The sequence below is a fragment of the Cavia porcellus genome, unplaced genomic scaffold (assembly GCF_034190915.1).
Source record: "Cavia porcellus strain 051 isolate PalLab524CR breed Dunkin Hartley unplaced genomic scaffold, mCavPor4.1 scaffold_9, whole genome shotgun sequence".
Lineage (NCBI taxonomy): Eukaryota > Metazoa > Chordata > Mammalia > Rodentia > Caviidae > Cavia > Cavia porcellus.
In genome coordinates this window covers 84,961,064-84,978,172 of record NW_026947492.1, presented here as the reverse complement: position 1 = coordinate 84,978,172, position 17,109 = coordinate 84,961,064, and the positions used below count along the sequence as shown (strand labels likewise).

At 39.6% G+C, this 17,109-nt stretch overlaps 1 protein-coding gene across 4 annotated transcripts in view; it reads left to right on the top strand.

Moving 5' to 3' along the window:
* Positions 1–1,747: 1,747 nt before the first annotated feature.
* Positions 1,748–17,109, top strand: part of Gas2 (growth arrest specific 2) — a 123,825-nt gene continuing 108,463 nt past the window's right edge. Inside the window, exons 1-2 of one of the 4 annotated variants that reach the window (XM_063256773.1) lie at positions 1,748–2,112; positions 9,965–10,130. In XM_063256773.1, coding sequence (XP_063112843.1) covers positions 9,986–10,130 — 145 coding nt within the window. In that variant the 5' untranslated portion in view covers positions 1,748–2,112; positions 9,965–9,985. Of the gene's footprint in view, positions 2,113–3,053; positions 3,297–9,896; positions 10,131–17,109 lie in introns of those variants that run through there. The other 3 variants (XM_023562969.2, XM_013147276.3, XM_063256772.1) reach the window with 3 other exon arrangements.

The window sequence follows — 17,109 nt, the reverse complement described above, 5'->3', positions numbered from 1 at the left end:
AAAAGTTCTAAATATAAAGGAAAGAAAATGTATATTCTTTCTTCTTCTTGATATTCCTTTAGGGTCTAAAATTAGCTGGAGGCCCAGCACAGATGGAGAAAGTAACTTTGAACAATGATGATTTCCTAGTGCTGCCCTAGGTTTCCTCCTTTTCAAATCAGGTTGAGCTTTATTCCTGAATCAACAAAAACACAGCATTACACTTTGCTTTTGATAACATTGGTCAGTACTAAACCAAAGGGAATGAATCACATCTGAGGAGGGGTAATGTTACATGATATATGAAGGCGCTAATTTCTATGAATTCTTGTTGTGTGCCCTGAAACTGCACAAATTAACATTTACTAGATGATGGTATTTTAATCATGACAAGACGCAAGGACATGAATATTTTACCTACATTGCATGGGGTTAGAAATTGAAACAATTTGGGGGGCTCCAGAACACTCAGATCCAGATAAGTTTTTAGGAAAGTTATGATTCGAATATGATTCAAGTTTATCGATGAATAGTTCGGAATGTTGTTTGTCGTTATTCGTGTATATCCAGGGAGGTATGTAGGACTTTTCATAATGCTGTTTATCCCTGAAGAATGACTTTGTTTATCTTTTTCTTTTGGGACACTTATGAAGGGCCTGGAGCTGACCGATGCAACATAAACTTGAATTTAAAAAAAACCTTAAGAGTTCGGCATCCCAAACATTTTAGTTGGCTTTCCTCCTCAGTATTTGCACCATAGTACCAGCAAATAACAGATACAATTTCTGGAGATTTTGGAGGAAATAACTAATTCCAGGTAAAAGCAACAACAAAAGCAAAATGCGTATTTTTTAATGATACCTAAAAATTTCCATATTCCTTCACTATAGTGGACATACCGTTAGTTTATAGTTTTGGGATGGGAATGTGGGAGGGTAAATAATCCAGAATTTAATTTTTTGCTACACTGAGGTTTGAATAGAGCATCTTTGCTTTGAACTACATCAAGGTCCCCCTCCCTTTTTCCACTTTTGATTTAGAGGCAGGATCTCCTTAAATTTTTGAGTTGACCAGCCTGGGCTCAAACTTGTGGTCCCCTATCGGCCTTTCAAAGTGCTGGGACTATAGGCATTGGCTACCATACCCAGTGACGGTTCTAAAAATGGTATCCCAGAAAGTTCTGGAAACCCTGCAGGGCTGCCATGCCGTGCACCAATGCAGAGAGCCATGCAGCCTCTGCGCAAGAGAAGAGCCAGAGGCCAGGAGAGGTCTGCGCGAGGCTGGGGACCAGGCCAGTGAACCGCAGAGGTGAGGCAACCTGCGCCCAGTTTCACCTCTCAATATGCCTTCTAATCAACAATGGTCAGATTTGTCCCGGATCCTCTGCACCACGCTGAACCCAGGGAGGCAGGTACAGCTTTTCCTCCTGTAAAGTGAAAACTGGGCAGCCTCTTCTCAGATCTGATAGTTACACTGCACTGCAGGACGTCGCGTTTTTCAGTTTGCAACCGGAAGTGGCTGGAAAGCCTCAGAGTCTGCAAAATCACAGGGCAGGAGATAAACTTTTCCAACACCCTATTTTAATATTGTGCTAAGCCATCGACTCTTTTTTTTTTTTTTTTTTTTTTTTTTTTAAGGAGTTGAATATGATCCTTCCCCTCCCCCGCTCTTTCTGCCTTAAGTTAGCCTTTGGGGGGCCAAGGGGGCTGCAGCTTGGCCCCAGTCTCAGACGCGCTGCCAAGGGCTTGTAACACAATCCCTGCGCGTTTGCAGGGTAAAACAGTGTCAATTGCATTTGCTGTCCACCAGGAAAAAAAAAGAAAGAAAGAAAAAAAGTAAGCATTCTCCTTCCGCCCGCTCTAGGCGGGCTGCTGGAATGTGGCAACGCGTTTCTGGCAGGGGGAAATCGATTTCCCCAGCAGCCCCCAGAGCAGCCCCGGGCGCAGCATGAAGAGGGGCGGCGCGGCGGGCGCGCCTGCGGCCGGGCTGCGGGGGTGCGGGGAGCCGCGGCTGCAGGACCTGAGCCCCGAGGAGCCCGGCGTGCGGCCCCTGCGGCCCTGAGCGCCCGCACTGACCGCACCGCACCGCACCGCACCGCACCGCACCGCACCGCACCGCACCGGGCCGGACCTGGTGAGCCGGGCCGGGCGCGCTGAGGGGACGCGGGAGGGGCGCGACCCGGGCAGGGCGGGGAGGTCGCACCGCGTGACCGCTCGTTCCCCTGCGAAGAGCCGCGTGGTCCGGGTCGCCGGGTGCAGCTGCCCGGAGCCCGGGGGAGGGCGCAGCCAACCAGGGCCGAAGGGAGGTGTCGCAGCCGCCTCAGGGCGCACATGCGAGTCCTCCCCTTGCGCTGAGCTTGGAGAAGGCCTGGGTGGCCTTCATCCCTGGTGCCCAGCACTTAAATGCGTGGAGCAAGATGCCAGGAAAGATTCCAAGTGCTGGAGGCTGGCTGGGGGAGGGGGTACCCACAGATTTCCAGGGATGGATGGGATGGAGTTGAGTTTTTATTTTACTTATTTTGTTTTTGAATAACCAAAAGCTTGCCTTTGGGAGGGCCTTGTATTAGGTGGTTCTTTTTTGTCCAATTCAAAGAGCAGACTGGGAACTGGAATTGGGCAGCAGGAAAGCCAGCTTTGCTTTAAAGCATTGATTATACGGGCAAAAATGACTTGTATCACACCAGTATGGTACACAGTATGGACGTCTGAAGTTTCTAATCCTTGGCAGGGAAAGGCAGCAAAAATCAGGAGTTTAATAGATGCTGTTTTGCAGGGTCCAGTACACAGGATGGTGGCAGCCAGTTTCCCCAAACTTTTCCTTCATTTAATCTTTCTCAGAAATCACAGTCTTTACCCTGTGCACCGTCTTTTCCTCTTGCACCTTCATCCTTTCCCACTCAGAAGCAGACAAAACTGGACTTGATCGCGTACCTCCCAACCCTGTTCATAAAAGCCAGATTAATGGGGGAGGAGGAAATAAGATCCGCAGGGGCTCAGGAACACCCGTGTGGCCTCCTAGTGTTAAAATAAAGGCTCAGACAGGTTGGATGGCCAGCCAGGCAGAGGAAGTCCGCCTTCCCTCCCCTCCTGTCCCTGGAGACTGGCAAGGCAAGGCTAAGAACTTGCACGAGCTGCTGCTTTGCTCCAGCCTCTCTCTCTCGGCCCTGTGAGCCCTGATGGCCAGATTTGCCCTGCTGGTCTTGAAGATTGATCAATGAGCTCCTTCCCAAGGAATGCTTCCCCCTAACTGTGGAGCAGGCGGTGGCTGTGGTGGGCCTGTCCCACATGGGTGTCCGAGTTCTGACTGCCTAAGAGAAGGTAAGGGCTGCAGGGCTGAGTCCTCCGTCCACAGTGTGCCGGTGCGGTGCTGTGTGCAGTGGAGCTCCTGCCTGTGGCTGAGGGGTCTCTAGCGCGGACAGGTAGCTTGGATTTCAGCCCCTGCGCTCCTAGACGTTGGGCTTCCTTCTTTACTTTATGGCTAAACACTCAGTTTTGGTGAGGTGGATTGCACTTGCTGGGGAAATAAAGTCACATGGCAAAATTTACTTCTACAGGTGCCAAAAGGATGTGTGGATGCCCTTGAACTTTCTAGTATCTGGGTAAGGAAGTTTGGTTATACTCCGTCTTGTACGCAGGCTGGAATGTTGAGTCTTGGTTGTTTTAGAATTTTACCTTAGCACTAGAAGTCTGCACTGTGGACTCTGGCAGCCTTTCAGCACCTAAATTACCTGGTTTGAAGAGAAATGATGGGGCTACCAGTCTGTTTACACGGATGCTCTCCTTTCCTATTGCAGTTGTCCTAGCATTGAGTTGCTGTTTTTGTGGTTTTGATCATGTGCCCCAAACAAGACCTACCGTTTCTTTCCATTTCTCCTAAGGATCTATCAAGGGCTGGGGCTGGGGCCGGGTGGTGGAGTTCTTGCCCCGTGTGCACAAAGCCTGGGTTTGATCCCCAGCGCGACCAAAGCAACAACAAGGACAACAGCAACAACAAATTTCTTCCCTAAGGAGCTATCAAAGTTTTTACATTCACAACTGAAAAGAAACAAAGCTAGAAGATAGATCTGGAACGAAAATAGAAAATATGTCTTCTCAAAATGCTAATATATGTGTAAATAATCTCTGTTAAATGCTTTTATGGTCAGCTTAATTTAATTTTTGTTCTATATGATTTTATATATATGTATATAATGAGTTATGTATATAGTGTTATTATTATGTTATATATATTATATATATAACTCATAATATATATATATACATATATATATATATATATATAATGTAGAACTCTCCTACCTTTTGATTTACTTTAAACTTAAGTAAATCAGAAATCTTTGTCTTATAAACAATACAAAAAAATCTACTCTAGCGTTAAGATTTACCTAACCCATTTGTATGAAGTTTTGTGCGTCTGCTGCCAAACCAGGCACAATTTAGGTGAAGCTTCGAAGTAGCCCTTTGAGTATTACAATGAATGACTATTGCATAGCTTTCTATTCCAGTGATGTTTCAGTCTCATCTGGTCAAGGCAGAAATACCTGTGCTAAATTATTTGGAAAAGTGGTTTAATAAACTTTAGAAAAATAAACTTGAAAACCCCTTGATACTGTAAAACGAAGAGCATCATAAAACATCAATGCCCGCTCTGTCACAGTTTTTGGTCGTGATTTGAGAAGGACTTGTTACCACTGTCCTGTTCAGGTCAGAGCATCAAAGGCTGGGGAATGAGAGACTGGATTCCGGGAGGGCTGAGTAGGATGGCTGGCCTGACTTTGCCTCAGTAGCCTTGCTAATTTAGGCAAAAATGTTCTTAGGCTTCCAGTCTTTTACTATCGACCAGAAATTCCATGAGATACTTTTTGTGTGTGAGTGTGTGTGTATGTGTGGTAGGAGGGATTGAACTCACGACCTCACCTTTGCCAGGTAAGTGCTTAGACCACTGAGCTAAATCCCAAGCTGAGATATATTTTCTAAGGTCCTTTTACATTCAAAGATCTTGTTACATTGTTACAAAAATTTTCCCTGAATTTTGCCTTTATATTTGGTGATTCTCTTTTATTCCTGGACAAGACACTTCCCAGATAGAGGTAGAGATTCCACTGCAAGCTGTGAAACCACTTTTCTGAATATATTGCAGGCTTTATTTTCTGCTAGATCCTTAGATTAAGACTTTGCACCCATAGCATTGGCTGAAAATATACATCATGTAGACACATTGCCATTTATCCACAAAGAATCAGGTAAGCATTAAAGGTACAGTGGTGAAACAACCATTCTTGATTGCTTGCTCTTTGAGCCCAGTTTGAAAGGTCACATTTTCTCCCTCTAAATTTTGGAAGCTTTGGGAGTTCAGAGCACATTGTAATTTAAAAACACAGTGTTGATGGCCTATACTTTTTGTTTCCAAATTATTTGATATGCGTAGCACACAAAACTGAATAGACTTGGTGAGGTCAATACTTTAGGTGGAGCAAAGAGGACTTTCAAGTCCCTTGGTTTGGGTTCATTAGGGCTCATGGGTTTCAGTATCCATAGTTGAGTGTGTGTGTGTGTGTGTGTGTGTGTGTGTGTGTGTGTGTGTTTGTGAGAGAGAGAGAGAGAGACAGACAGACAGACAGACAGACACAGACAGACAGACACAGAGACAGAGAGACAGTGAAAAAGAGAGAGACAGTCTATTAGTTTATGATCTTTAACTGGTAACAAAAATATATCATAATCTATAACTAAAACTTTAAAACAGCACATATGCACTATTCTCTTTAGACCTCAACATTTCATCCTGGGATGGCATGTTTACCAATATGAATGAGACTTCAGAATTTTTCATTGTTTATGGGTTTATTTCATTCGTATTTTGCTGGATTTCTCTTCTTCCCCTTCTGTTCTGTCTTTCTTTGTTTACAGTTTCGTAAACTGTTCCTATTGTGTAGCAACACTGTATTTCCTTCCAAATAAGTCAGTGCAAGTTTCATTTTGATGCATTTTTGGATGGTGATAATGACAATATTGCTTATAAAAGTACCAACACAGATATTGAATCCTTACAATATCATTGAAGTGTTAGCCTTCAGTGTACATACTGAACGCAGGCACAGAGAGAAAAATTACGTAGCTAGAATAGAACAGTTACTTAATGGTGACATAGTGGTGCCATTATTTGCCCCAAGGACTTCTGATTCCAGTTCTCGTAGTCCATCTATTAACCTGGTTTCTTAGTGGAATTGCACAGAAGCAGTAGTGACCTGATGCTGATCTGACTTTATCATTGCTTTTCTTTCTTTTCAGTATTTTCAGTATTTCAGCATATTTTCTATGCAACGTATTCTAACATGTCAACAGTCAGTCAGGCCAGTGTCACCAGTGCACACCTCTAGGTGTCGTGAGAGAGCCCTTTTCTTCTGCCTTGTCTTCACTGGGAATCTGGAGCAGACTAGACAGTCTCTGCACATGTGCTATTTTACTTATGGAGTCGTTAACTTTTTCTTCTTCCCTTGGGCTTGTTCAATTCTCATCATATCCATAATTGTTATTCCAGAATCATTTGACTATGGAAAGAAAGAACAAAACACACGCACAGAGTCTTTGAAGAATTTTGTATTAAGTTTCTTCGTGTTTTTCCCTTTAAGCCTTATTTTTCCAAATTCCAAGTCTTGAGGATTGAGTTATCCACGTTTTGATAGACCTGGAGAGCTTATAGGAACCACATTTTACCACATCCATGAAAATATTTAAATTCTTACCCCTTGAAAATAGTTGAACTTAATGTTTTCCAAATTTGTTGATCAAGATTTTTAAATATTTGAATCATATAAATTGTATTGGGAAGAATTTGTAGTGTTTAAACATACAAAAATGTTTTTTAAATCCTTAATATAACTTTTTAAGATCTAATCATTAATCGTTTCATTCTTCCATCTTCAAAAGCTGCATCTTGACATCTATGGGAATTTTGAAAATTTTGAATAAATTCTAAATACTGAATGATCTTTTTGTTAGTTTGTTCTTTATGATCTAATTTGATTGCTCCAGAATAATTTACCATTTGTTCAAAATCAATCAAAGGGTCAAATTCAGTAGTTATCTTTTTAGCTGGAAACTTCAAACTTGTTTGATCTTTTTACTCACAATAATTTAAGTATTTGAATTGGAATCTGCTTCACCAGAGGTAAATTCCTAAATTTTGATCATGCTAACTGCATCCCCTCTGTGTCTCCTGTATTTGTCTCAGCCAAATGAAAATCTAAGACCTCTATGTAGGGATGCTCCGCTGAGCCATCAAATCATGCTCAGTTGCTGCTGATCAGGAGAAATCGGGGTGATATCATAGTTCTTTTCAGAAAAGAGGTAAATAGCAGTATCCCTATCTACAACAGTGAATTTAAGTTTCTGCATAGTGGTCATATGCTTAATTGTTTAACTTTGGTTGCACATGAATCTCCAATTAATCTTTCTTTGTCTTGTGTTGACCTCCTGGGCAATGTACCTCTATTCTTCCTTTTGCTTCCCACTAAAATTTTGAATACATAACAAGTACCAAAGTAAAATTTTTCTCAACCATGTTTAGTGTTTTTCCTAAGTGATCATCTGTAAGTATTAGGAGATAGTTTGGGTTACATTTCTGGCAAAACACAAGACAGATTACATGAGAAATAAATGTGCTACTGTCAAGGAAAATAAAAACTTCACTGTTTAGCAGTATGGAAGAGAAGGATTGTGTCCCTCTGTCTCACTGCGATTGTTACATGCCATTAGGCTTGCTGTAAACTATCCCTTGATGAATTCTTTGTGGACAATGAGCTTTAGATGCTGAGGTGTCTTCTTGCTTTTATAGAGCAAAATAGGACTCTGAGGCTTCAATGGAAGTTGCAGATCACATAATAGGGTGTAGATAAAGTTACTGAGCGGCTACATCTCACTTTCAGGAAAATAGTGGGAGAGATTGTGTCTTGAGAAGAAAGACATTTTAGAGGTAGCTCTTAAGATTTCAGGTGGTTATTTAAATGTATCGATCATGTGCTTAAATGTTATTATTACTTGATTTCTGAGGCTAGCTGCACCTATGGAAATCTTAACTCAGGGAGATATTTTATTTTATTAGAAGTGAAAATAATGTTAGAAAATTGGAGTGGAAAATGTTTTAGGACTTGGTGTTTAATCACAGGGTTAGAAGACAACCTTAGGACTTTAAAGGAGTGATATCATTTTTAGCTGGGAGAGAATAAACAATGCTGATATTCTGATTCCTGTGTTGACAGTTTAGTAAGGGTCCACATTTGCACTGTTTTGCTCTAGATATTTACACACCTAATATTTTCAAAGAAAATTTATTTTTTTAAAAAAATTACCAAAGTTATTAGCAATGAAAGTTTGCCCTTTACTTGTGGGTTTATAACATGTATTCGATATTTGCTCAATTTCCCAACAATATCTTATACTTGGTGATGGTCACGTTTTGGTTTTTCTAAACGTTGTTTTATTTTTTATTTTCAAATGTAATCTTTAAAATAAATTAAGCTATTATAATTGAATCAGATTTGAGATTTATTAGAAGGGAATACTATGCAAAGTTTCAAAGACTAAAACTCAAAAAGAGCATGTAATTTATGTTAGTAACTTTAAAATATCATACATAAGAAGTCCTGGGGCTATAGCTCAATGATAGGGCACTTACTTAACACATGCAAGCAGCACCATAAAAAGTGAAACCCCGGTGTACCATATAATATTTTTAAAACTTTTATTTTAAAGAGAATTACAAAACAACAGACAAAGCAAATCAGAACAGAACAATGCAAGCAACTCAAGACGGCTTGCATTGGGACAATAGGACATCAATAGTGGCTACCATAATGTCTCTTGTTTTCTTCAAAATAGTTCTTGCTTGTTGCTAAATTTTTGTTGCCATTCATTCAAACACATCTGATTATTTCATATACATTCTATATTTATATACAAAGTCAAATCTTCTCTGTGGCTTAATTTTACCTGTTTCAGTATTGCTTCTGTAGTGCAGAGCCAACTATATACTCAAACATCTTTTCCATGCGTAGGGATTTGAACTAGCCATTAGGTGAGCAGGCTAATGAAACCATCGGTTTTTTATATACATGTAAAACACTTGAGTACTTATACCTGAAAAATGCTGAACTTTATATGTAAAACTGCAAATGTAGAGAGATACAAAACAAGAGATTTGATAGTAGAGGACCAAAACAAAACAAAACACACACAAGGACGATATTTGTTGAAAGTCATGTGTAATTTTTAGTTGTCAGTATGGAGTCTTCATCTGTTTTGTCAAAATGTGTCGTTGTGGGAATAATACTTGTCTTCAAGTATTAAGACCCAGATTCAAAGTGAATTCTGATGAAGTCTAGCTGTACAATTTTGTTGAAGGCGGGTTTGTTCTCCAGCTTTGCTTTCTGTGACTATCAGAGAGAACTCTGCCGGAGACTCTGCATGAATCTTTCTTTCTGGCCACTGATGAATTCTTTCATCATGAGTGCACCACTGCTTGGCCATGCTTAATCTTTGAGGAGATAACTGTAACAGTAAAGACACTAAGTTTTCCACGAAGTGCGCAAATACTGTGACAGATAATATCTAGTCCTAAAATTATGTGTAAATGGATGGTTTCAAGAATGAACCCAAACAAAAGTTACAATGGACACTCCAATTTCAATTAACCACTTTTTATTGTCTGAATAAATGTAATTTCTTGCCTTATGTTGGTCTTTTCCAACTGCATTGTTTTATGTAAGCTACAAGCTCACTGTTTGATTTTCTACTGACCTTTGCTTATTGCCGCTTGCTACCAAATGCTTGGGCAAAAACTAGGGGCCCAGGACAAATAAATAGTGTTTAATAATTAATGACCCGAACTGATGTTATAAAAATGCTCATGGATCTGGCTCAGTGGTAGCAAGGTTTTAACGGGAGAAGTTGTATGAAAAACAACTGTGTTTTTGTTTCCAAAACAGGTATTACAAGCGGATAAAGTAATGTGTACTGCTCTGAGCCCAAAGGTACGCAGTGGACCTGGCCTGTCTGATATGCATCAGTATAGCCAGTGGCTGGCCAGCAGACATGAAGCTAATTTGCTCCCGATGAAAGAAGATCTGGCCTTGTGGTTGACCAATCTATTAGGTAAGGTTATAAGATACATTTTGTGAGCACAGATAGCAGTATTTGTAAGGGCTGTTTTTTTTTTGCTCTTATAGTGTATTTCACCAAAGCATGTGATCGCACCTTGGAAAGAAAGACTTTCATTATTTGGTTTTTTCATCTGGCAAACCTGAAGCATAATGGAAAACTTAAATGAATTTCCCCCATGTCTCTCACATGCTCTGTGCTTCATAATTCCAGCCTCATGCGCTGAAGTGTGAAAGTATGTGGTCGAATTACTTCTTTCATTTATGCGTTGGTTGATTTATTTTTGTCTTTTCTTTTGTGCAGCTGACCGATATAACCTATTCTTCTGACACTATTCACAAGGCATGATCTGAAAAGTAGCTTCTAAAACTGGATTTCTTTGCCCTACTTTTATAGCACACCTATTAAAACTGCTGAATACCCACACTCAGCAGCACAAACATCTACCCTTTGTCCAGAGGAGCTGACTGGAGTCATCTAACCTTGAACTAAAACTTTTCCTCTCTATTTCTCTTTGTTTTTATGTACTTATCTCAAAATGTTGTTGGTATCTCATGCTAAAGTTGACTCTTCTCTTGCATCTGGCATGTCTATAAGATAAAATGTCAACCATGTGTGAGCTGGATTTACACGTTTAGAGGATTGTTATATATGTTCACTGACACTACTGCAACTCATCGGTTTTCTAAGTGAGCAAAGTTGATTTACAACTCAAGGAAAGGGGTGTGGTGGAGTTTATAAAGTATATTATTTGAATATTGACCAGAGACACTGACTGGTACTTTAATCATTTACAGAAGAGATTTCCCCAAGACCGTTTTATTATTGAAGCCATTCTCCAAGTTTTGTGTTGCTGTCTTTACTTTCTAGGTGAGAAGCACAGTGTCCTTCTGAAATTTTGCCAAAATTTGAACACCTTTTAGTTAGACTTTCCTTCTCACCCTGACTGTGGGTTTTTATAAAGCTTGTTGTATTACTTCTGTTTTGGGCTAGATGTTATTTTTATTTTCTTTAATTTTTTAAATTTTTGATTTAGATGTTCATTTTTCTTTTCTTTGCTAAGTTTACTCTCTTTGGGCAGATTTGTTATAATTTACCCAGAGCACAAAATGTGTGTATGTGAGCTGTACTCTTCACAAATGTGTTCTGCCAAAGAGTGATGAGGTCAGAAGGGAGCCCCAAAAGACCACTCATTCTCCTGTGGAGCTGTCTGTACCAGGAGGGAAGCGTTAGCTCCTCCAGCAATGTTTTCACACAAATGAGAAGCTTTTATCTCCAGCACATGGAAGAAGTTATTCTAGCTTAATTATACATTTTCTCTATTTCGTTTGTCTTTTCTGGGTACTGCTAAGGATTGTTGTGTTAGCAGTTTATTAACACTCAGCTGTCTAGTAAAGCTTAACAATTTTTCTCTTTATATTGATACATGTTTACATAATGCTTATATTCAACTTGGGGAATGTGTGTGGATATATATATATAATTTTTATTTCCATTTTTCCCCAACCCTGTCCTCTGCCCTTATCTCCAGATCCCAAATGGATCAAAGACCTAAATATGATAAAAAGAAAACACTAAAATAGGGAATAAATCATTAATATATGTAGAATATTTGGAACAATGTCTGGCATGTAATACACTAAATATTTGTTATTCCATTTTTATAGTTCAGGGAAACTGTTACTTGATTTTGAGTATAAGTTCATTCATCGATTATACGAATATTTGAGCATAAGTTATTCATTGAAAAAAATGGACTCTGGGATAGGAATGTGCAATTCACATCTCAGCTCCAGCCTTTACCATGGAATTCTGGGAAATATCTTTTTAACTGCACCTCAGATTTCTACTCTGTAAAATTAGTGCAACACCAGCCTTAAAGTTTTGTTGGTGGTCTGAAATGACACCCTCACCTTTAGAACAAGGTCCAGCAAAGACTAATGAAGCCCTAACAGTGAGGCTTGTGGTTGTGTTCCAGAGTCTGGCAGGTGATGGGTTCTGCTCCTATGAGACACTGCAGGTTCTACATGGCCAGTCCATCGTGGTGCTGACCCCTAAAACAACAGCTCACCTGTCCTGCACTAACTCTTGTGCTGTCTTCTGGTCCCAAAACAATGAACTTTGTGTCTCCCTTTTGTGCACTCGCGAAAGGTCCTCCAATCCCCTTTGTGACACTGCCCATTCAGATAGTCTTCACTCTATGACAAAAAAATCCTCCAGTCCTCTCCCAACATGATGACTTGTCCACTAGCGTACACTCCACCCCATCCCAATCCCATAGAAGTGACTCCTCGGCTTTGTCTCCTTGGAGGTTCCTTGCAGTCTCCAGCGGCCTTCCCTCACTAGCACTAATGGCTTTACCTCTCCCTCTCTTCTTTCTTTCTTTCTTTCTTTCTTTCTTTCTTTCTTTCTTTCTTTCTTCCTTTCTTTCTTTCTCTTTCTTTCTCTCTCTCTCTCTCTCTCTCTCTCTCTCTCTCTCTCTCTCTCTGTCTCTCTTTGTCTCTGTCTCTTAACTGCTCCATAAAAGCGTAACTGCAGGTACTAGGGGCTAGTATGATGATTAAAAATAGACACAGCAGCAAGTTTTGCAAAGCATAGAGTTTGCAAAGGAACACAGGTCATTTAACCTGTCAGTCATTGACCTTGTTACAAACTCTGAAGGATCTAGGCTTCCATTAGAATGTGAAATGGATGGGCTTAGGACAACATACTCGAAGGCTTAGGGGGGCATCCTCTCTAAGGGACTTAGATTTAAACTGAGACCTGAGGAAAGATGGATAGCTATCCAGACAAGGCAGACGGTAAGCACGTTTAGGGACTGGTGGACATAGGCTTAGGCAGGAAGGAGTTTCATACTGAAGAGCTGAAGAAAGCCAATGTCAGCCTCATGGGAAGAAGGAGTCTCCAGAGGATTACTGGGGGGTATGTCACATACTGCTCTGAGGAGCACGGTGAGGAGCTTGTCATTCACAGCATGATTAGGAGGGGGCACTGAGATGTCCCAGTCAGAGGAGCAAGTGGTTAATTAAAGCACAGCCTAATTACACAGGTGTGCCCCAGGCATCCCATGACTTGTCATCAGAAGCATTGTATTTAGGCAGTGCGATCATTTACAAGGTAGTGTGGTCAGTGTGAGCAGCCTCCCACGGCTTCAGAGAACAGAGACAGTGTGTGTAATGGAAAGATCTTGAATTCAGAGTCAGGAGGTCTGGCTCCTAACTGGGCATCAGGAGACCTGGCTCCTGATTCTGGCTCTACCATTTAGCAGGAAACTTGCCCAAAGTCACTCAGCTATCTGCTTTGGGCTCAGTGTCCTCAGCCATGAAACGAAGGGGCTGGAGTCTGTGACCTCTAATATCCTTTCCAGTTCCAGAAATCTTAAGTTTCCAAGAAACATAGCTCTTGGTATTTAGTTAGGGGCAGCTCAGGTCATCACTCTGCTCAAACAAGGAAAAGAAGATTTATATAGATAAATGACCTTTTGAAGAATAAGACTGTATGCAAAAGTATTAATAGTTATAAAACAATTTAAATCAATGACTGTGAAGTTTTCTTGAAAGAATTCTGAAAGAATCTCAAGTAAAGTATCACCTTTAAATTGACTTGGGTTCATAAAAAGCAGATTGAGTATTTATTATAAATGAATGCTTTCATGATAACAGAGAGGAGTCCAATGATTTGAGATCATTTAAACTGGCAGAACATTTGCAAGTAGGAAAGCACACGATTATATACTAGAGGGATGTTACCAAGGAAAGGAGGAATAAATATGTAGCCTTTGCCTTACATGTGATAGGTACACTAAATAATCACACATTTTTGAAATGGAACAATTAAAGCTAAAGTAAAATGATTCCTAGCCATTTTGTTACCGCAGAAATTTTTGTGGACTTTCAATTTGTGAATTTTCAAAGGTTACTTTTTAATCTACCTGAACGTTAGAGATGTCTTAAGAGTAGTTTAAAGTTGGTCCCATCTCAATATAAAGTATCCTAATTCTTTGGTGAAGTGGAAATTTGCCTAGTAAGTTAAAGTATATAATTAGGTTTTACTATTGTGATAAGTGGTCTTAATTGTGCAAGGATGGTCTAATATATAATTATTATTTTTCCAAGGGGGTATTAGTGATTCTAAATTCAGATGTTCTGATTTTACATGATATCAGTTTAAAAATGTAATTTTTAGAGAGGACTCAAATCATATTTAGATGTTTTTGACGCACACAATTATTGGATGGAGAAGAAAATGATTACCTTGGTTCATAGACCAATTTTCATATTCATGCCCAGAGGTAGCTATTATGTGTAATTTTCAAGCACTATATACTTATTTAATCAGTAACAATCACACATCCCACCCTAGACTGACTGCTAGACACAGAGTTAAATGAACAGTAGCAAGCTGTCTGCCAGCTAAATTTATAGACTGGAATGTAAAATACTGGTTGGCTTGTTGTAAGTCAACCAGTAAAGCTGAGACCAGGGAGCAGTAGCTGGATGACTGAAAGGGTACCACAACCGGACTCACGAGAATGTCGTGTAATATGTTCTGACTTTTCATATATCTTTGAGTTTATCAACTAATCTTATGGAAAATACTCTTTCTATTCCAGTGTTAAGTCAAACATTCAGAAAAGACATAAAAAGGGCAGAAAGATCCTTATCATCCATCCCTATGAAATGTATATTTGGCCCTTTTCCTGTGTCATACATTCTGTCTTTATTCTAGGCCCTGTGTTTTATTAATTTTGTTCAGTGACACACTAATGATTATTTGTTACTTAACTGTATCCTCATGACATACTGGCACGTTAATGTTATACAGTAAATCTTGGGGAAAGCTGAATTTTTATTTTGAGCAAACAATATGATGTTAAGTCAACAGCCCCAGATTAGAGCCCCCATCTGGTATTCAAATGAATTGGGCACATTCTTCTAACTATATGCGTGCTGATGGACATTTGAGGATTATTGTTGACTTAGCTTCTAAAGGATCACATTAACATGAATGTTCTCAAAGTTTTTCCTTCACTTATATTTTTTAAATAATTTGAAAATGTTAGTCTTGATCTACTATTCATTTTGTCTAAGTTCTGGAGATATAGCTCCAGATATATCCTGTGCAAAGCCCTGGGTCCAGTCCCCACCCCTGCAAACACAACAGCACCCCAAGTCCCATATACGTATATATGGTCTTGTTCAGTAATACTACATGAATCACATGGAAGTGTACCTTTGAGGCAAGATGACAGTTGTTAATAATAAAATTTGACATTATTTTCAAATATTGGAGACTTGTGGAATGCTTAGGTGCTTTGATATACTCACAAAGTGAATAAAGTGTAAGTTATATTTAAAAGGTAGTTATACTGATTTTATTGTATTTGTACTAGAAAATACACTCTCCAACTTGATGTCACAGTGATTGTTCTGCCCTTCTCTGAGTTTTCTACATGAACCTAAAAGAAAATTAAGTCATTTTAATTTAAGATGATCAGTTTTCATTTTTTCAGTTAATTCTTAGAGTAGTTTTCAACATTAAAAATTAAATATCTATTGGGGTTGGTCAACTACAACTGTTATCTAATGAGTTTAGAACAGCTTGTGCTGTTTTTCTTATAGGATTAGTAAATCCTATAAGTTTCCTGTATTCTTGATATCGTCCATAAAAATCCTTTGAAAGGTTATTATCTTATGCTTGTTCGAAAGTTTGAAGAGTCAAATTCATGTTCACAAGCTTATGCCTTTCGGAGTAGTTAGTGTACCTGATTTCTAACAGGACCCATTTGTTATATACATAGGTATAAAGCAGGCACTTTCATTTATATCACGGGCATTGGTCTAGGGTTTCTAGATATCATGAATCAGTTCCTGTCTCACAACTTTCAAACTTCGATTTCAATAAGGAAAAAAAGAGAAGGGTGTGGAAGGCAGTGGGAGAAGAAGGATACATCATGTACAGGCACAAATTCCCTTGGATGAATGTGATCACTATGGCTACAATGTGCCAACAGAAAAAAAAATCGGAATAATTTGAATTCAGGATGGTAAATGAGTTGAGTTCTGCAGTGTGAGAAACACACGGAGCACAGAGGGACAGTGGGAAGATGAGCAAGCCCCACAGGACCAGACCTGGACTCTCCGTAGAGCTCTAACAGGGAGCCTCTTGGTTCTGTAATCAAATCAAACATCGGAAGAGGACCTTCTCCAGACTCCAGGGTAATCTTCCTCAGCATCATTGCTTCATTTCAGGGTGTTCTTTTTCTTGAAAATCTTTGTGGGATATTTCTGCAGAGAATAAAACAACTGGATTTGGAAGAACACATTGTTAAAGGGAACAGTCATTTTTGTACCCAGCAAAGATTTAAGGAGTTATACATAGGTGAAAGCAGAGACACTAACCTCAGACTTCTGGGTCAAAGTCAGAGATTCCTCTATAAGAGAATGTCAGTTACCTGATCTGTGCCCCTAGGTTTTCTTATCTATGCAAAGGTGAAATTATAGCATTCACTTTACAATCTCATGAAATACATGTACAAGCAAAGGGTTTAAAACAGCATCTGATACAGAGTAATAAATATTAAACACAATCATTAGATACAATCATGCCTCTGAGAACTCAGTGCTGCTATTTTGTTGTGGAAAATTTCCTTCGCAGCACTACAGAAGATAAAATGAATTTTTCCCAGGTGGCTCCAGTGTAAAATACTTTAGATATTGATACTTAGTCTTTGTGGAAATTATGGCAGATGTATTTCTGAAAGGAATGTAGTGATATGGATGAGTATCTGCTGATTTTAGTTGCTTGATTTAACTTTCTGGTGGCAATTTCTCTCCTATCATGGAGCGCTAATGATTTCAGGAGAAATAACTAACTTGCATATTGAATCATGTACCTGATCTGAACTGGGGAGTTGTCAGTCATGACTAAATTGATGTCATGAAGATCAAACTTGATAATCATGAGTGCAGGA